This window comes from Glycine soja, chromosome 8 (genome assembly GCF_004193775.1).
Source record: "Glycine soja cultivar W05 chromosome 8, ASM419377v2, whole genome shotgun sequence".
NCBI classification, from domain to species: Eukaryota; Viridiplantae; Streptophyta; class Magnoliopsida; order Fabales; family Fabaceae; genus Glycine; species Glycine soja.
Genome location: NC_041009.1, coordinates 33,867,790 through 33,889,321, shown reverse-complemented (window position 1 = coordinate 33,889,321; position 21,532 = coordinate 33,867,790). Strand labels below are relative to the sequence as shown.

At 34.9% G+C, this 21,532-nt stretch overlaps 1 protein-coding gene across 1 annotated transcript; it reads right to left on the bottom strand.

The window, feature by feature from the left end:
* Window positions 1-12,687: 12,687 nt before the first annotated feature.
* Window positions 12,688-20,457, bottom strand: LOC114424424. The gene is made up of 9 exons (XM_028391270.1): window positions 20,188-20,457; window positions 15,010-15,319; window positions 14,704-14,922; window positions 14,347-14,610; window positions 13,609-14,268; window positions 13,283-13,521; window positions 13,033-13,200; window positions 12,857-12,960; window positions 12,688-12,763 (listed from the first exon to the last, which is right to left on the bottom strand). The coding sequence occupies exons 2-5, from the start codon at window positions 15,313-15,315 to the stop codon at window positions 14,188-14,190; spliced, it is 870 nt and encodes a 289-aa protein (XP_028247071.1). The 5' UTR covers window positions 15,316-15,319; window positions 20,188-20,457; the 3' UTR covers window positions 12,688-12,763; window positions 12,857-12,960; window positions 13,033-13,200; window positions 13,283-13,521; window positions 13,609-14,187.
* Between the last annotated feature and the right edge of the window lie 1,075 nt (window positions 20,458-21,532).

Genomic DNA, 21,532 nt, shown 5'->3' with positions numbered 1-21,532 from the left:
TGATAGCGACCTATACTCAGCCACAAAAGTGAGAAAAATCTGACCTTTGAAATGCTAAAATCCTGCCTCGGTTTGCGTGCCGTTTCTCTGGTTCCAGTTCCTCGCGTTTCTCTGCGTCCGTCGGGGCCAGTTTTCGAAAGCAAGCAATAGATATATCAAAACGCTCAGAATAAAACCCCGAGCGTGGTTCAGAGGTTGGTTTCGTTAAATTTTAAGTCGCACGCAAAACGATGATTTTTAAACTAATTAATTAAGAATTAACCCATAACCTCCCAGTTATGGATTTCTCTTCCTTAATTAGTCTAACCCGCGTATCTTGCCCCCACTATTCCTACCCTTACCAAGAACATATATGCATATACACTGAATAATACTTATATATATAATCATTCAAAATACATCGTTTCCAAAAATTCCGGGTAGAAATTTCCAGGATGTTACAATAATCATATACCTCATGATCTTATAGATGGAACCTAACCACAACCACACCGTCTCACAGATGAATACTAAACATTCCTACACACACAAAGAGAGGCGAGGCTCAAGCCTATGTACTACTTTCAGAGAACTATTCTAGGCCCCTTAAGTGATAGAAATCACTTTTCATACAAGTCTACCAAAAAATTTGCAACGTACTGGCTATATACAATCATCCAAAAATTATGGCAAACAATTTGGTAAGGGTCGGACACTCTTGGACCCAAACCAAAAGGCGTGTGTGTGTGTGTGTGTGTGTATAGCATAGAGTATAAATTTGCATGCCACATATATAATTTCTGGAGTCCACACTCTACTAGTCTTATCATTCAACAATAATAATTATAATATACAGGTCTTTCAAAAAATGTATCAATAGAAAAATCATCACAATTTTAAAGCACGCATCGGTCATTAGAGATTGTAGGTTATCTTAGCAATTATATAACAATTAAAGCAGAAGTTTCAAAAATTAATTCTAAGGTAACTTTATTTAAATGCACGATTTCCCATGTTAAGTTGTCTCCTGTCTAAATCACTCTTCCTCTTAATTTTATAAAGTTTTGCTCCTAACTTATTCTCTGTGCTCTTGGTGCTCTGGGAATTGATCTTTTACAAATCTTATATGCTGCCCTAAATTTTAATATCTAATAAACTCATTTTTAGGTTAAAATTTTAATAAAACCAGTACATCCAACTCTCATTAGAAGATTATTTTGGTGGCAGATTTTATCCGGTAAAATGTTCTAAAACTTGTTTTATTCATAACTTTTGCTAGAAAAATCTGATTTAATAGGAATTTAAGGATAAACCTATGTTTTAAACTCAAAGAACTCATTTTTTGGCATAAAAAACTTAAGGATAATAGCTCAGCACATAGATCCTGAACAAGGGAGCAAGCATGCAAATTTCAAAACAAAAACATGTGCAAGGAAGTTTAACAAAAAGCTTAGGATTCAAGAGTAGGAGAGACCCCCCCCCCCCCCTTACCTCTTGTAGTCTCCAAGGAATTTAGAAGCAAGAATGAGGGAATTTAGATTTTAGTTTCCAACCTTCAAGAGTGCAAAATTAAGATTTGAAACTACGAGAAAAGAGCAAGAAAATGAAGTGAAAATAAAGCTTAGAGTTGAAAATGGAGGTTATTTACCTAGGCTTGATGGACGAAGGGTTCAAGAAAACTTGTAAAAGCTTGGAAGAAGAGTGGAAATGGTGTCTCCTTCCTCTTGACCAGTTTGTGAAAATGGAGGAAGAATGCCCAAGTTTATGAGTTTTTTGTAGTTTAAATAAACTTATAGAAGAAGCTTAGAGCATGGTCCATTGGATTATTGTGTAAGCTTATCTCAATCACTCAATTTTGACCCATGAATGACCCTTGCTCAGCCATGGAAAACGTGTACATCACTACCAAATGTGGTATGCTTGACTTTTGTAATTTTTACTTAAAAAGGGTAAAGTAGACATCACAATTTTGTTACATATAGAATTTTTGTTCAAGCAATTTCCATATCTGTGCCAAGCTAGACTAAACAAATTTTTTACACTGAATATAGACATATATAGCACGAAAATTCTATGATTAAAAACATATAATTAATGAAATTAAATACACACAAACACAGAAGACACAACATAGAGTTTCCTCCGTCTGCCTGAGTTGTAATTTTTCAGGGTGTTACAACACTAACTTATTTTAATTATTCTACATCATATAATCGGACACTTTAATTAGTCATCAACTAATTAAACTAAAATTCTATTTTAATCTAGTTGTATATTCATTTATGAAAATGCCCTCCACTTTAAACTCTTATGACTTAATTACCTCTTTCTAATTCTATGAAATCTAGATCACCATTAATCAACCTTCACCACTTAATTTCTAACTTTACTTACATTAATTACTAATTTTCTTCTTTGAAGCTTCTAATTTCTATTGCTAGACCAAAATCCAATTATTAACATCTAGGCCATTAATGAGTTAACCATTATTTGATTAGAGGATATTCTTTGAGTTACCCTTATTGTTTCCAGACTTTAGCCTAAAAACTTAAGACCTTAACCATGCTTAGGTATCCTATGGTAACATGTAATTTTTAACCATTTCAATAGTCTAAAAACACTACCTAATTAGACAACAAAGCAACAACATTGTCTACCTCACACAAGAAAATTGGGATGTTATAAAATCCATCTCCTATTAAAGGATGAACAACTTCTTTGAAACTCTTATGTATGTATAGGATGATGCTACGAATTTTGTGAACAAGTTAATATATGTTAGATTTATGACAAAATATCATATAGTATATATATGCTTATAGCCAATACTTTTATTATAAGATACTACCTTCGTCCCATAATAATAAGTGTCATTTTAGCTTCTAAATGTATGTAATATTACTTACTTTTTTATGTAAAACCCTAATAATATTTTCAAAATGTTGTTGTTGTGTTACATTTTTTCCAAAAAAGAATATTAATAATAAGGTTAATTTTGTAAATTACGACACTCTTTCATCTATTTACGGGCTCTTCTTGGTATGAGTAAAAAACACTACAACAACACTTATTATGAGACAAAGAGAATATTGTTTTTTGTTGAATTAATATAATTTGAACAACTTCATCAAGTCCGATTGGTTTCCTTTCATGAAAAATTGATTTGAAAACAAAGATCATGTTTACAATTCATTTCTAAAGATATTTATTAAGTACGGAAAAAATGGCACCACTATTTATGATACATATCATGAGGTAAGTGTCATTGATGTATATTCATGTCAACAAATTAATTTTTTCTTCTTAATTTCCTTTTATTTCCCATTTACTTTAGTCATATATATTCAACTTCTCTAGGATGCAACACTTTTTGAGCACCACCAAGATTTATGATATTTTCCTTTATATAGAATATGTTGGCACTAAAGAATTATATAATTTAGAAACACGAATGAGATTCAACATAATGATTTATTAGTTAATATTTTTCAATGCTTTTCTCTCATTTTTTAATGTCTTGCTTATTTTTTCCATTTCGTTTATTGACCTTTACTCTGTATCCCTTTAGAAAAAGATTCTCCATCTTTTCTTCCTTAAATTTTATTTTTCTATTATTTCTATCACCCTTTTCCTTTGTTATTACTTTATTTTATAGGAAAATGTATTTTTTTTTGCTAAAATCCATAAGTATCATTTACAGAAGACAATTAGGCTCAAGCTAAGAAGGATCTTTATAGTTTACTAAACTCTTTCTTCGAGTATTTATCATTACACGAATTTAATGTCAAAAATTATTATTATTATTATTAATTTGGTACATATTGAATAATTCATTTCTTTATAAGTTGAAATTAGTAATTGAAAAGGGATTTTAAAAAGCTAACAAGATTAAGTTATTGCCAAATAAATTATTTGTTTTCCTCACATTACTTTTTTATTTTTTATGTTTTTGGGCCCCTCCTCAGTCATGAGCCTAGTGTCGTCATCCATCAAAACACCCTAGACTTGTAATGGATATAGTGAGAAATAAATTGAAATAGTGGAAAGGCTCCTGCTCTACTTTCATTCTTGGTTTAAGGCTCCAAAAGGTACTGTCTATTTACTTGAACCTTTATTTATTTTTTTAAGGTGAAGGTGTTAGGGAAGTAAATTGGGTATCGTGAGAGCAAGTGTGTAAGGAAAAAGAGGAAGATGGACTTGGAGTGAAAAAAATTAGGGCATTTAATATAGCATTATAGGAAAAATGGTGGTCAAGAATGAAGAGAGATCAACAACAATTTTGATACAAGATATTAAAGAGTAAGTATGAGAGGGTAAAAAGAGTATGGCATTTGAAGGGGAGGTGTTCACTCACAATTTGTAAAAAGGTGGATGGGTGGTTGGGGGGGGGCATTTATTTTGTCAAGATCTTTGGGTGGAAGGGGCATATCTTCATATATATATATATATATGAAGATATGCCCCTTCCACCCAAAGGTCTTGACAAAATAAATGCACCCCCCCAACACCCATCCACCCACCTTCTTACAAGTTGTGAGTGAACACCTCCCCTTCAAACGCCATACTCTTTTTACCCTCTCATACTTACTCTTTAATATCATGTATCAAAATTGTTGTTGATCTCTCTTCATTCTTGACCACCATTTTTCCAATAATGCTATATTAAATACCCTAATTTTTTTCACTCCAAGTCCACCTTCCTCTTTTTCCTTACACACTTGCTCTCATAGTACCCAATGTACTTCCCTAACACCTTCACCATAAAAAAAAAATAAAGGTTCAAGTAAAGAGACAATACCTTTTGGAGCCTTAAACCAAGAATGAAAGTAAAGCAGGAGCCAGGACGGACAACAACCACTCTGAACTTATGGAAATGTGATTGTTTTCCACTATTTCAATTTATTTCTCACTATATCCACTACAAGTCTAGAGTGTTTTGATGGGTGACGACACTAGGCTCATGACTAAGGAGGGGCCCAAAAACATAAAAAATAAAAAAGTAATGTGAGGAAAACAAATAATTTATTTGGCAATAACTTAATCTTGTTAGCTTTTTTAAAATCCTTTTTCAATTACTAATTTCAACTTATAAAGAAATGAATTATTCAATGTGTACCAAATTAATAATAATAATAATTTTTGACATTAAATTCGTGTAATGATAAATACTCGAAGAAAGAGTTTAGTAAACTATAAAGATCCTTCTTAGCTCGAGCCTAATTGTCTTCTGTAAATGATACTCATGGATTTTAGCAAAAAAAATACATCTTCCTATAAAATAAAGTAATAACAAAGGAAAAGAGTGATAGAAATAATAGAAAAATAAAATTTAAGGAAGAAAAGATGGAGAATCTTTTTCAAAGGCATACAAAGTAAAGGTCAATAAACGAAAAGGAGAAAATAAGCAAGACATTAAAAAATGAGAGAAAAGCATTGAAAAATATTAACTAAATAAATCATTATGTTGAATCTCATTCCTGTTTCTAAATCATATAATTCTTTAGTGCCAACATATTCTACATAAAGGAAAATATCATAAATCTTGGTGGTGCTCAAAAAGTGTTGCAACCTAGAGAAGTTGAATATATATGACTAAAGTAAATGGGAAAGAAAAGGAAATTAAGAAGAAAAAATTAATTTGTTGACATGAATATACATCAACAAGACTTACCTCATGATATGTATCATAAATAGTGGTGCCATTTTTTCCGTACTTAATAAATATCTTTAGAAATGAATTGTAAACATGATCTTTGTTTTCAAATCAATTTTTCATGAAAGGAAACCAATCGGACTTGATGAAGTTGTTCAATTTATATTAATTCAACAAAAAACAATATTCTCTTTGTCTCATAATAAGTGTTGTCGTAGTGTTTTTTACTCATACCAAGAAGATCCTGTAAATAGATGAAAGAGTGTCATAATTTACAAAATTAACCTTATTATTAATATTCTTTATTCGAAAAAATGTAACACAACAACAATATTTTGAAAATATTATTAGGGTTTTACATAAAAAAGTAACTAATATTACATACATTTAGAAGCTAAAATGACACTTATTATTATGGGATGAAGGTAGTATCTTATAATAAAAGTATAGGCTATAAGCATATATATACTATATGATATTTTGTCATAAATCTAACATATATTAACTTGTTCACAAAATTCGTAGCATCATCATATACATACATACGACTTTCAAAGAAGTTGTTCATCCTTTAATAGGAGATGGATTTTATAACATCCCAATTTTCTTGTGTGAGGTAGACAATGTTATTGCTTTGTTGTCTAATTTGGTAGTGTTTTAAGACTATTGAAATGGTTAAAAATTACATGTTACCATAGGATACCTAAGCATGGTTAAGGTCTCAAGTTTTTAGGCTAAAGTCTAGAAAGAATAAGGGTAACTCAAAGAAAATCCTCTAATCAAATAATGGTCAACTCATTAATGGCCTAGATGTTAATGTAAATCATGAAGATTTTGATGATGTCAAGAAGAATTAAGAATTTGCTTGAGAAAGGGGGAGAATGTAAATCATGCAAGCTTTGATGGTGTTGAGAAGAAATCACATGTTTGTCATCATCAAAAAGGGGGAGAATGTGAATGTATGTATACATGATTTTGATGATGTCAAAAGAAGAATCAAACAAGGCTCATTTTGCTTCAAGATTAATACAAGATTGTTTCAGCAAACAAAGCCTTGATTCAAGATTTCTTCAAGATCAAGCCTTGCCTCACAATGAAAGGTTTCAAGTCATTCAAGGCACATGTAATCGATTACCAATGGTTTGAAAGTGTGTAATCGATTACCAGAAACTCTGAGCGTTGGGAATTCAAATTTTAAATGAAGGGTCACAACTGTTCAAGAAAAACAAATGTGTAATTGATTACACTAATTCTGTAATCGATTACCAGAGAGGATTTTCAAGGAATATCACCAACAGTCACATCTTTTCATTAGATTTGTGAATGGCCATCAAAGGCCTATAAATAGGTGACTTGGGCACGAATTTTATGCAGAGAGTTTTGCTTGGCAAAAATGTCTTATCCTCTCAAAAGACAATGAGAGAGATTCCAAAAGAACTTCATTGTCAAATGCTCTCTCAAAAGAAATCCTTGTCCAAACATTTGCAAAATCTATAAGGATTCTTACATGATCTTCATTATAATATTCTTCTCTTGAAGAGAGAATTCTTCTTCCATTCTTCTTATTCAATGAGATTGGTTAAGAGACTGTGAGTCTCTTGTTGTAAAGGATTCCTGAACACAAGGGATGGGTTGTCCCTGTGTGGTTCAGACTTTGTAATGGATTTTACAAAGATAGTGGAAATCTCAAGTGGGTTGCTTGAGTACTGGATGTAGGCACGGGAAGTGGCCGAACCAGTATAAAACCGTGTTTGCATTCTCTCTTCCCTTATCTTATTTATTTTGTTGCAATCAATTGTGTCTTGCATGTTTATAGAACATTATTAAATTGATTTTTGTTGCTTCTTCTGCATTCTAAGCCTATCCCTCTTAAGATTATTGAGGTATCAAGGTCCAACAGATAATAATTGGATTTTGGTCTAGCAATAGAAATTAGAAGCTTCAAAGAAGAAAATTAGTAATTAATGTAAGTAAAGTTAGAAATTAAGTGGTGAAGGTTGATTAATGGTGATCTAGATTTCATAGAATTAGAAAGAGGTAATTAAGTCAAAAGAGTTTAAAGTGGAGGGCATTTTCATAAATGACTATACAACTAGATTAAAATAGAATTTTAGTTTAATTAGTTGATGACTAATTAAAGTGTCCGATTATATGATGTAGAATAATTAAAATAAGTTAGTGTTGTAATACCCTGAAAAATTACAACTCAGGCTGACGGAGGAAACTCTATGTTGTGTCTTCTATGTTTGTGTGTATTTAATTTCATGAGTTATATGTTTTCAGGGTGATATTGGAGACCTTCAGGAAAGTAGAGGTGAACATACCTCTACTAGATGCCATCAAGCACATTCCAAGATATGCCAAGTTTATAAAGGAGTTGTGCACCCACAAATGGAGGCTCAAAGGCAATGAAAGGTTTAGCATGGGCAGAAATGTGTCAGCATTGATAGGTAAATATGTTCCTCACATTCCTGAGAAATGTAAGGACCCAGGTACTTTTTGTATACCATGTATTATTAGGAACAACAAATTTGAGAATGCCATGCTAGATCTAGGAGCATCAGTTAATGTCATCATGTCATGCCTCTGTCCATTTTCAATTCTTTATCTCTTGGACCTTTGCAACCTATGAGTGTGGTGATTCAATTGACAAATAGAAGTGTTGCTCACCCCACAGGTTTCATAGAGGATGTGTTGGTTCGGGTTGGTGAAATTATTTTTCTTGCTGATTTTTATGTTCTTGATATGGAAGAGAGATTTTCCCATGGTTTAGTTCCAATTATTTTAGTCAGGTCATTTTTGAAAACAGCCCGAACCAAGATAGATGTTTATGCTGGCACATTGTCTATGGAATTTGTGATATTGTTGTTCATTTTAACATTCTTGATGCCATGAAACATCCATCTGAGGATCATTCTATTTTTCGTGTTGAGATACTTGATCAGATTGTTGATGATTATATGTTTGATTTTGATTATCTTCATGGTAGGAAACATCCCTTTTTTATCTAATCTGCATACTTGTCATTCCTCATGCATTGAATCTGAATCTGAGTTAGAATTTGATCCTATATCTGATTTTTATGCTGAGAGTAAATTTGAATTTGAGTATGGTTCTGATTTTCTAGGTGTTGTACCTCTTGATGTTAATTTTTTAGAGTCAGAATGCACTAACCATGTTGCAGGAAGTACATATACTTCTGACTTGCTTTATGAGGTACAGGCTGAGGAACCTTTCTCTTCTTGTCCTACCCTAGTTCCTCCCACTGTTCAGCCACCACCCACACCAGAGTTGAAGCCCTTACCAGCAAACCTCAAGTATGCTTACTTGGAAGACAAGGAGAAATTTCCAGTGATCATCTTTGCCTCCCTTGCTACTAAGCAAGAGGAGAAGTTTTTGCTAGTGCTCAAGAAGCACAAGAAAGCCATTGGATAGACTTTAGCAGACATTCCTGGTATTAGCCCATCTACCAGCATGCATAGGATACTTTTAGAGGATGGAGCTAAGCCAGTGAGGCAGCCACAACGGCGACTCAACCCCATCATTCTTGATGTGGTGAAAAAGGAGGTGACCAAGCTCTTACAAGCTAGAATCATCTACCCCATTTTTGACAGTCAGTGGGTGAGTCCAGTCCAAGTGGTTCCTAAGAAGACAGGCCTCACAGTGATCAAGAATGAGAGGGATGAGCTTATCCCCACAAGAGTGCAGAACAGCTGGTGAGTCTACATTGATAATAGGAGGTTGAACCAAGAAACCAGAAAAGATCATTTTCCCCTGCCATTCATTGATCAAATGCTTGAACGCTTGGCAGGTAAGTCTCATTACTGTTTTCTTGATGGTTTTTTTGGTTATTTACAAATTCATATTGCTCCTGAGGATCAAGAAAAGACCACATTCACCTGTCTTTTTGGTACATTTTCCTATAAGAGGATGCCCTTTGGCCTATACAAAGCCCCTGGTACCTTCTAGCGGTGTATGCTTAGCATTTTTAGTGACTTTTTAGAGAGTTTGCATAGAGGTGCTTATGGATGATTTTACTGATTATGGATCCTTATTTGATGCATGTTTGGATAGTCTAGATAGAGTTCTTAATAGATGCATTGAAACTAACCTTGTGCTGAATTTTGAAAAATGTCACTTCATGGTAGAACAAGGTATAGTTTTAGGGCATATCATTTCCAGTAGGGGCATAGAGGTAGACCCTGCAAAGATAGCTGTTATTTCACAATTGCTTTACTCCTCTTGCGTGCGAGAGGTTTGTTCTTTTCTTGGCCATGCAGGATTTTATAGGCGCTTTATCAAGGACTTTAACAAAGTGGCCCTTCCACTATCTAATCTGCGGCAAAAGGAGGTGGAGTTTGATTTTGATGACCAGTGCAAAGAGGCTTTTGATTGCCTCAAGCGTGCGTTGACTACCACCCCTATCATTCAGGCACCTTATTGGACAGCCCCATTTGAGCTGATGTGCGATGCATCCTATTATACGTTGCGGGCTGTCCTTGCTCAAAAGATTGACAAGCTACCTCGGGTGATCTACTACGCTTCCAGAACTTTAGATGCTGCCCAAGAAAAATACACTACCATAGAGAAGGAGCTATTAGCGATAGTTTTTGCTCTTGAGAATTTCCGTTCATATTTTCTTGGTACTCGTGTTATTGTTTATACTGACCATGCAGCTCTGAAGTATCTATTGCAGAAGGCTAAATCAAAGCCTAGATTGATCAGGTGGATTCTTTGGCTCCAAGAGTTTGATTTAGAGATCCGTGATCGGAGCGGTGCACAGAACCTCGTGGCTGACCACTTGAGTAGGATTGAGCGTGCATATGAGGACTCACCCATTCAGGATATTTTCTGGATGGCCATTTGTGCATTCTTTATAATATTTCTGATTCCTTCGTCACTCCTTGGTTTGCTAATATTGTGAATTATTTGGTTGCTTTTGTTTTTCCTCCCTTAGCATCTAAAGCTCAAACTGATAAAATTAAGAGCGATGTTAAGCATTATATTTGGGATGACCCCTATTTGTGGAAATTATGCAGTGATCAGGTTATTAGGAGATGCATTCCAGACCATGAGATTAACTCGGTCCTGCAATTCTGTCATTCTTCCGCACCAGGTGGCCGTCTTGGCATACAGAGGATAGCACGCAAGGTGCTTGACTACGGTTTCTATTGGCCCATCATCTTCAAGGATGCGTGGAGAATCTGTAGCACTTGTGAGCCTTGTCAGAGAGCAGGCGACTCACTTTCATGGAGACGGCAAATGCCTTAACAACCCATGTTGTTCTGTGAGGTGTTTGATGTCTGGGGTATAGACTTTATGGGGCCTTTCCCTGTCTCTTTTGGTTTTGTTTATATTCATCTTGTTGTTGATTATGTTTCAAAATAGGTGGAAGCCAAAGCCACCAGAACTAGCGATGCTAAGGTTGTTGTGGATTTTGTTAGATCTAATATGTTTTGTAGGTTTGGAGTCCCTAGAGCCATCGTTAGTGATCAAGGCACCCAGTTTTGTAACAGATCCATGTATTCCTTGCTCAAAAATTATGGGGTCGTGCATAGAATTTCTACACCTTACCACCCTCAAACTAATGGGCAGGCTGAGATTTCAAACATGGAGATAAAAAGGATCTTGAAGAAGATTGTGTAGCCGAATAGAAAGGATTGGAGCACCAAGCTGGATGCTGTTCTTTGGGCGCATAGGACTGCCTACAAAGCACCCATAGGAATGTCTCCTTATCGGAATGTATTTGGCAAGGCATGTCATCTTCCTGTAGAGATAGAGCATAGAGCCTACTGGGCTGTAAAGACATGCAACTTCACTATTGATCAGGCTGGAGGGGAAAGGAAGTTGCAAATAAGTGAGCTAGATGAGATCCGTTTAGAAGCCTATGAGAATTCCAAATTCTACAAGGAGAAGACCAAGAAGTTCCATGACAGCTTGATAGCTAAGAAGGACTTCGTGGTTGGAAAGAAAGTTTTATTGTATAACTCTAGGCTCAGACTCATGAGTGGTAAGTTGAGGTCAAAGTGGATTGGTCCTTTTGTGATGACTAATGTTTTTCCTTATGGTATAGTTGAGATCAAAAGTGAATCCACAGATAAGAGCTTCAAGGTCAATGGACACCGGCTGAAACCATTCCTCACAAATTCCTCCTTGGTGGATGTAGTGGTGGAGGAGACCTCTTCACCCTACTTCTCTTCCACCATGACTTAGGGAGTTTTCTTTTTTTTGTGTCCTTTTTTACTTTTATTGCACTTGTCCAAATTTATTGATTGTTCTGATTGCTCTTGATCTTATGATTGTGCTACATTGAGGACAATGTGTTGTTTAAGTGTGGGGGGGAGATTGTTCTTTTTTTGGGGTTTTTTAGGTTAATTTTGTTATTTTGGTTATATGTTTTGTGTACAACATTGCATGTTCTCTTTGAATTCTAGGTTATGTATAGGTAATGGGTAATTGTTTTTGAAATAGGAGTTTCTTGGTATTTTATGAATTGAAATCATTATTTTTCTCTACATGTCAAGTTAGTTTTGAAATGTTGAATTGAAAGTGATAGATTTACCCTTGGTGAGATTTTGAGTCATCATCATCTATTTTATTCAGTGTATTTTGCCCCATTTATTGCTTGCACAATAGCTTTGGCTTGACTCTTCACTACTAGAAAATAAGGTTTCAACATCGGTTATTTAAGACTTTCAACATCGGTTATTAATCGATGTTGAAAGTACCGATGTGGAAAGTAGTATCGTTCACATCGGCTTTTCAAAACCGATGTTAACTAATAAATACAACATCGGTTATTTAAATAGCCGATGTTATATGATAAGAATTATGAAGAAAAAAAAAGTTATAAATCAACATCGATTTTCATTTCCCAATTATTCTAGAAATTTCCTAAGATTATAGTTGACATTCAGTGCATGACGTAATACCTACACTCAATGCTTCCTTTTTTTCTATTACACTAAATACATTATGAAATTTAGATATGCAACGTTCAGTACAAATAAGTCTACACAGTACTAAAATATAAGTAAAAACATATTGTTTAAATGACTTACTTTAATAACAATCCACCTAGCAGGAGGCTTGGATTTACTTTGTTGAGTATCATCAAGTCTTTTCAAAACACTATTGAATACAAACATGGATTCTTATTGTACATTTAAAATTTTGATGTACCTAACTAATGTTAATGCAAATGTATTGAAAAACAATACTGACCTATTAATTATGCCTTTGAGGTAGTTGTCTGACTTATTATCAACGAACAAAACCAAATGACAACATTTTCCTTAGGCAAAATGACGACCATTTGCCAATGTGCACTGCAGTGGAGACCAATAAAGGTTATTATATTATTATACATTATTTAAATTCATTTGTTGAGTTTAAGTTACCCATTCAGGTAGGCTCCTAGGCACATATCCCATTTTGAATTTTGCATCTAGTTTTTAATGTAACTTTCTGATTCAAATTGCGATTGGCCAGATCTCTGGATAGACTGTGGCTCGAGGAATCCACACACATCAATATTCCCGGCTCGCATACTAGTCTCAGTCATATGCCTATTGTTGTTAACACAAAATAAATTATGCATGAAGGTAAAACAATAAGTTAGGTAATTAACAATAATCTAAATTGACTTACAGAATCCACAACTGTATAACAGATATGTTGAGACATTGACCACCATGTGCAATTTCAGACAGATCTTCATGCTTTATGTACAAGGGGAAATTTTCATTAAATAGGCCAAACAAGGTAGCATCCCACATAACCTGCAATGGCTTCAGAAAAAGCTGTGGGATGGTCAATGTCATTAGACATAGAGGATCATCGACCTCATGATCCGGCCTATATGCAGGTTTCGCGAGTCCCACAGCTCCCTGTTTATCCAACATAATTAATTGACATAATTTAATCACAGTAAACATTTTAATTGGAAAAATAAGCATTTAATGACACTAAAATACCTGTTCTAATAAACGCTTGACAAGATGTGTCGCCCAAGCAAGGAATGTGTTAAGAGCTTGTCCCATGACCTTAACCTCTTTAGTGGGTACAGGAATGGGAGCATTTGCATCTCTAATCTCCTCAACACCAACCTTGACTTGATCATGCAGCAAAGGAATGTTGTGAATGGTTGTGGATCCCTTATAAACTCTTCCTAGGGCAACCAGGCGAGGAAGATATTCTTCAATATGCAACTCGCATTTGTTTGAGTCACCCGTGTCTGGATCGTTCCCTGAGGGATCAACACAACTCTCCTTTGTGATGGCACGAGTAGCTAAAGGACCAACATCAGGTTTAGGAGGCAGTGTGAGTCCCTATGATTGCATCTGCGACTGAAACTGGGACTGCATCTGGCTAAGGGATAACATTAGCTGTCGAGTGACTTTTTCAGTGATCGAATCCTCTAGCTGGTCCTTGATTTGTTGCGTCAACTGTTGCAGGTATTTGAGAGCAATGGAGGAGGTCCTTGTAGCCGATCCAAAGTATTGCTTGATGGTTATACCGGCTCCTACAGCACGCACACAACCAAGGTGTTCTGGTCACCCAATGGCATCAGTCAGTATATCATGACGTCCATGGGTAACAAAGTAACCCTGTGAGGCCTGCTCCTCAAGCGCATCCTGTGAAGAACACATTTATTCTATACTCAATCACCCAATAAAAAAAATAATTACAATTATGAATTGAAAGTGACTTACAATCTTGTCAACAATTTCTTTTGCTGCCTCAGATGTCATGTCACCAGTTTCCTTGGTACGGGCTAGCTTCCACTTCACGTGTCGTTTGATGGGAGATGGAGGATCAATGACGGTGTCAGTGCTTTCGGATTGAGTAGCTTTCTCTAGTTTTTTCTTTCTCTTCTCATCGATCAATTTCTTTTCTAAATATTCATAACCCCAACGAGACATCATGTGAGGGGCAGTGTTTTGTTTTTGGATGGCTTGTGCTTTTTTTCGAACATCCTGCAAAAATGAAACATTAATGAAACTTATGATTACAATGTATTATAATAAGTTCATTTAAAGTTAAAAAAATGAAAATCACAAATTAGTTACCTCCCATGAAGGGTCTCTGCGGCTCTGACAAAATTGGGTCCATTTCTCCTTGCTAATGTCGTACATTTTGCATACAATGTCATCGACACTATCCTTATCAGCTGCAAGTACCCATTTCGACGTCAAATCAGACTTAAATTGTCTCCACCGCTCCCCCACAGTCTGAAGTATTTTCTTTTTTTTCCTTACATTAGATGCTTCAGGGATATCAAATTCAGCCTAACAAAGAGTAAATTAGGTTTTATTATTACTAAATTCAAATATTTGGCTAACAAACAATATGCAACATGAAATAATACATGATACCTGAATATCCTCCCATATCAAATCCTTCTGAGTAATAGGAACATGCTTCCAATTTTCGTATGTGACATCCACCTTATCACGAGCAACGATCCCCAAATATGTTCTTAATTTCTTGTTGTGGGGACCATCTGCTTTTTCGGTAGCAGGATCCTCATGGACCAGGGGTCTCTCTGCCCCAACTGGTCTAGTCGCCAATGATCTTAGGCATGAGGCCTTTCTAGTCCGCTTCAATGGTGGTGATGGCGAATGCGATGCTACACCAATAGAAGGAGGAGGAGGCGGAGGAGAGTTTGGCTGTGTAGCCATTTGGCTGTAAACAAAAAAAAGCATTAATTGAATATGTTATCAAAAATAAATGCGTATCAATGTAATTAAATGAACTGAAATTAAGTACAAAATAAAAAAATTACATTAGACGATGTTAATTAATTCTCCTTCATCGTGATCATTACGATTAGCATGAACGCCGTCAGTTTCTTCTCCGACGACATTAGGTGACAGTTGTGTGGACAAAGGACTAACATAAGTATCAATGTATGAATCATCATCTTCAACATTGACACCTATTGTTTTCCCATGTAAAACCACTAACCACCTTTGATCACAAGGTTCATCGACATAAAATACTTGTTTTGCTTGTTCTATCATAATGAAAGGATCATTCTGGTAAGCGAGTTTGTTAAGATCCACCAGTGTAAATCCAACATCATCGGTCCACACACCGGTATTACTGTCCACCCACTTACATTTGATAACACAGACAGTGAATTTGACATAGTTAAGCTCCCAAATTTCTTCAATGAAACCAAAGTAAGGGATGAAAGCTACACAAGGATTGTCATCATGTACACTAGCGAAGCGTTGAGATTCAGCCCTTTGGGTAACCCCACTGTTTTGCATTGTACTTTTTTGGTCTTGTGCTTTTGTATAGAAGGAATACTTGTTTATATCATATCCTTGCCAAGTTATAACATTTCTTTTAGGCCCATCTGCTAGCTTTCTCAATATTTCAGAAGCATTATCATCAGCCAAGATTGTGTGTTTAAACCAATCTAGGAAAGTCTTGTTATGTTTTTTCAGCACTGAGTTTTTCGACATTTTTGGATTATTTTGTTTGACTAAACTTTCATGACGAACTATGTATGGCAAAACTTCATTACTATTATTCAACACATACAAGTGAGCTTGTTGCAAATCTTCTACACTTGGAGTGATGACATGCATTCATCACTTGAACCCTTACCTCTCACTCTTTCGTCATGTCGAGACTCGGGAAGCCCAACAGGTTTAGCTTTTTCAATGTACTCTGAACAAAATTCAATGGCTTCGTCTGCAATGTACCTTTCAACAATAGATGCTTCAGGACGGTGCAGATTCTTGGTATACCCTTTTAAGATCTTCATGTATCTCTCAACCGGGTACATCCACCGCAAATAAACAGGACCACAACATTTGATTTCTCTGACTAGATGAATAATTAAGTGAACCATGATGTCAAAGAATGCAGACGAAAAATACATCTCCAACTCACACAATATAATAGTAGCCTCATTTTCCAGTTCGTCTAACTTCACAGGATCAAGAACTTTGTTACATATGGAATTGAAGAAAAAGCAAAGCCGAGTTATGGCAAGCCTGACTTTGTTAGGCAAAATGTCTCGTATGACCACCGATAACAATTGTTGCATCAAGATGTGAAAATCATGAGACTTTAAGCATACCAACTTAAGATCCTTCAAATGCACAAGGCTCTTAATATTTGAAGAGTATCCTTGTGGAACTTTGACCCGCCGTAGGCACTGACAAAAACTGATCTTCTCCTTTCTGGATAAAGTATGACAAGCTGGAGGCAAGTATATTTTTCTACCATCAGACCTTGGATGTAACGACGCTCTGATACCCATCTCAGCTAGATCTTGACGAATATTCAAACCATCTTTCATCTTGCCGTGAATGTTAAGGAGCGTCCCAATGACACTATCACATACATTTTTCTCCACGTGCATAACATCAATACAATGTCTAACATCTAGATCAACCCAGTACGGAAGATCAAACAAAATCTACCTTTTCTTCCATATGCAAGTCTTACTTTTGTCCTTCTTTTGGATCTTTCCAAATATTGTATTCAGGTGTTGAACCCGCTAGAAAACTTGGTCACCAATCAATGATACCAATGCATTTTCATGCTCTTGACTTCCATTAAATGCTTTTTTCAATCGTCGGTAAGGATGATGAGGTTTAAGAAAACGTCGATGCCTAGTGTACACTGTTTTTCTTCCATGTTTCAGTTGTATGTAGCTTGTGTCTTCTTCAGAGATGGGGCATGCACGATGGCCCTTAACACTGTAACTGCTCAAATTCCCATATGCTGGAAAATCATTAATGGTACAAAAAAACATTGCACGCAAATTAAATGTCTCATTTCGAAACCCTTCAAACACTAAAACTCCTTCATCCCACAACTTTGTAAGGTCTTCAATCAAGGGATTGAGATAAACATCGATGTCATTTCCTAGCTGTCTTGGGGTCGTTATCATCATAGACAACATCATGTATTTTCGTTTCATGCACAACAAAGGAGGCAAATTGTAAATTACTAGCAAAACTGGCCACAAACTGTGTTGCGTGCTTAAATTGTCATATGGATTCATTCCATCAGTGGCTAGTCCAAGCCTAAGATTTCTTGCCTCTTTGCCAAAATCCGGATACAAACGATCTATCTTCTTCCACTGCAAGGAATCAACCGGATGACGAAGCATTCCATCACTGTTTCTCCCATTTGCATGCCATGTAAGGTATTTTGCGTTGTCTCCATTAGCAAATAGACGCTTAAACCTTGGAATGATTGGAAGATACCACAACACCTTCGCTGGGGTGCCCTTGTTTGAGTTTTCATCACTACTACACTCCTCATCATCCTTGAGTTTGTACCGTGATACCCCACACCTAGGGCATTTCGACATTTCTTTAAATTGATGTTTGTACAATATGCAGTCATTCGGGCAAGCATGAATCTTCTGATACTCCATACCCACGGGACACAATATTTTCTTTGCTTGATAGTAACTTTTAGGCAATGTGTTTTCCTCTGGAAGCATGTCGTGCACTACTTGAAGCAGTGAACTAAAGCTTTTGTCACTCCACCCATATCTGGCTTTGATATTTACCAGACTTAAAACCGCCGACAACAGTGTCAACAAATTCTTGCCCCCCCCCCCCCCGGATACAAAGGTTTCTTTGAATCTGTTTGCAATGTATCATACATAAGGACATGTGCTTGCTAAAAAGACTCTTGTCCAAGGTCACGAATCATATCCTCCAAGCGATCTCCCATTTCTACATCAAATGATTCAGATTGGGACCCACTCTACATGTCTGTTAATTCACCATGCCATATCCACGTTGTATAATTTCTCTTAATTCCATCACATAATAGATGCTCTCGTATGTCGTCGACTTTTTGTCGTCTCTCGTTCAAACAATTTATGCATGGACAAAAAAACTTCCCGTTTTCATCTGGCTGACTTGTTTCTAAAGAAAATTGTAAGAACTGTTCCACGCCTTCCTCATATGCAGGGCTCAAGCGATTTTCATTCATCCAACTTCGATCCATCTAAATAATAACTCTGTCATACTCCAAAACTCATTCAATGCATGAAATCTCACTTTTCATTTAAGGTATGGCCTTATCCCATTCAGGAAGACACTTTTTTATGGTAGATTCATGCGTCAAGGTTTGTCTTATTTTGTTAAATTTGATGAAATTTCGGCAGCATTTCGCATTGGTCTCCAAGTACACGACATGAAATCGGTGACATTAATTCGCCGATAATCAAGTATGCACTTCGAAAACAACTAGAAATGCATTGTACCAAAATTTCATCAAGTTAAACAAAATAATGTTAACCTTAAAGCATGAATCTACCATAAAAATATGAGTCTCCCCAAACAGACAATTCAAGATTCAATACAATGATTAATGCAAACTGTCCGCAAGAATCATTATATTCAATCTCAAACGAGAATCTAAGATTCACTCTTTATGAATAAAAATTGTATCTAATTAAAGAAAAATACATTAATGCCATAAATCAACATACAAAAACAATCGTAACAAAATTAAGCATAAAAAATTTATGAAAAAGTTTGGTACCTGTGGTGATGACCTGAACAATGTGCAGTAGCGAATATTGTGATCACGATGCAAAAACCTCACTACAAAATTGCTTATAACTATGCATATATTTTATATTAAGAAAAAATAAAATTACTCCAAAAATTCATAAGCTAGCTAGATTTGTTTTTGAGTAGAAACCATGGAAATGGCAAAGCGAAACAACTAATTACAATCATATCACAATTCTTGCTCTCCTATCATTGCAACACAATGCATAATATGTCATACATACTAAGCATAACACTAAGCACTTAGGTGTGGTGGCATGAAATAGGATTGGTGTGGCAAAACACTAAACACTAAGCATTTTCAAATATACCACTTTTTTTGCTCTAAATAATTTAGACAACATTTTCTTTGTGTTATGCAATTTCTAGTATAAAATTCAATAGGTGATACATGAAATTGGATTTCAACTTATTTTTAATCCCCAAATGACTTAAAGTTAAATAATTTATTTTTTTTATAAAATCGTATACACGTTGTTTTATTTAGAGCCGAAATAACAAATAAAGTGCAGAATAGTCTACCAAAAAACAAATAAGAAATTATTAATGAATTAAAGTACATAAATAAGATTAATTGTATACATCTTATTTTTTAGTCACGAAGAATGCTAGCTAGCTATTGTTCCGTTGAATTGTAGATTAATGTCGATGATTAATGTTTTTTTTTTCATTTGCAGCGTTGCAATATTGAAATCCGTGCATAACCTTTTTCAAAAATCACACTAGTAATTCTCAAATCATCCAAACATGCTCATTACTCAATTTTTAAAGTGAAGATTTCCACTAGGAAAAAAATAGAGTATCAGTAATTTAATGAAGCAATAAGCTAAAAACATCTGCTCTGAAGAATCAGGAAACAAATGTATACATTTAAAAACATCCGCTTTGAAGCAATAAGCTAAAAAAATAGAGTATCAAGAAAATTGGAAACTAATCGTGCGCAAACAACAATCTGAAGAATTAAAAAAGACATCAGTGTTGAACACTCACCTGATTTGAAGGAATCGATAGACGATGTAGCGAATGAGCAGCGCAGTGTCGATTAGAGATTTAGGGTTTAGATTTGGGGATTTATTGGGAACAGCGCAGTGACGATGGAGCGAATGAGTAGCGCAGCATTTTTTTGGAAGCGGTTAAAAATTGAACTGGAATTGGATAAGAAGAGGCAATGCAATAAACCAAACGGTGTGGATTAGAATAATAAGAAAAAGAAGGGGCAGCATTTTGCTTAAAAACAAGCTTGCCAAGGAAGCTACGCGAGAGACTATATTAATATCATTGTGCAAGGGCCATGATAGTGTAATTAAGTTATATAAATGCATTAGTTAGTCAAGATACTGGTTGAATTTGACTGATTCGTTTGAATTTGTATTTTTGTTTTGGGTATTGAATTTTTATTTTTAAATTTGGAAATTCAATGATTTAGCATGTTCATGTAATATATATTTTTAATTATTATTTTATACTTTTTGTAATTATCTATTTTCAATTTCATTTTTTGAAATTAAAGAAATATTAGAAAAAAATATGTTTTGGATCTCTGAAAAATTTGAAAGATATTAATTTCATTATCATAACTTTTTTTATTAATTCAATATCAAGTAAAAATAATAAATATTTTTGCTAATTCTCAATAATAATCTCGTTTGATAATATGAGATGACTAATATAAATGTATAGTTTAATTATAAATAAAGTAAACATTTTATATTGGTTATATTCTTAAAAATGAATTAAATAATATATAAATACTTTTGTGCAAATAATTAGTTTTTTAAAAAAACTAATTCTTAAAATACTAATTAATAACTCAATATATGATTTTTTAAAAAATATATAAATAATTAAAGAAAAAGAGTTTATATTAACATCAGTTATTTGAAAACTGATGTTAATAGGACGAGAGGGGTGATCCTTGTTCTCCTCGAAGCTCTTCCATCGAAACACTGCCATCGTTAGTTATGAGACGAGAGGGGTATCAAATTATTCTGTGCCAGAGCAGATGAATCAGAGAGAGAGAGAGAGAGTTTGAGTGAGATGAACCATAGAGCAAGAACGAGTGAGAGAAGGACGATTTGTGTGCAAGAACGAGTGGTCTATGCCAGAGTAGTGAGGGTCACGTGTCCCAGAGAGAGAGGTTCACCTCTGTGAAAGCAAACCGGAATTTTAGAAAATTCCTTCTCTTTAGACAAGATTTACAATTCCTAAATTTTAGTTAATTATGAATTATCTATTAAAATACTAAAATTTTAAATTCCTTTCAACGGCACATCCAAATAGGAAATTTTAGACTGAGAAATTTTAAATCCTCTAAAAAATTACTTTTCTTGTTTTA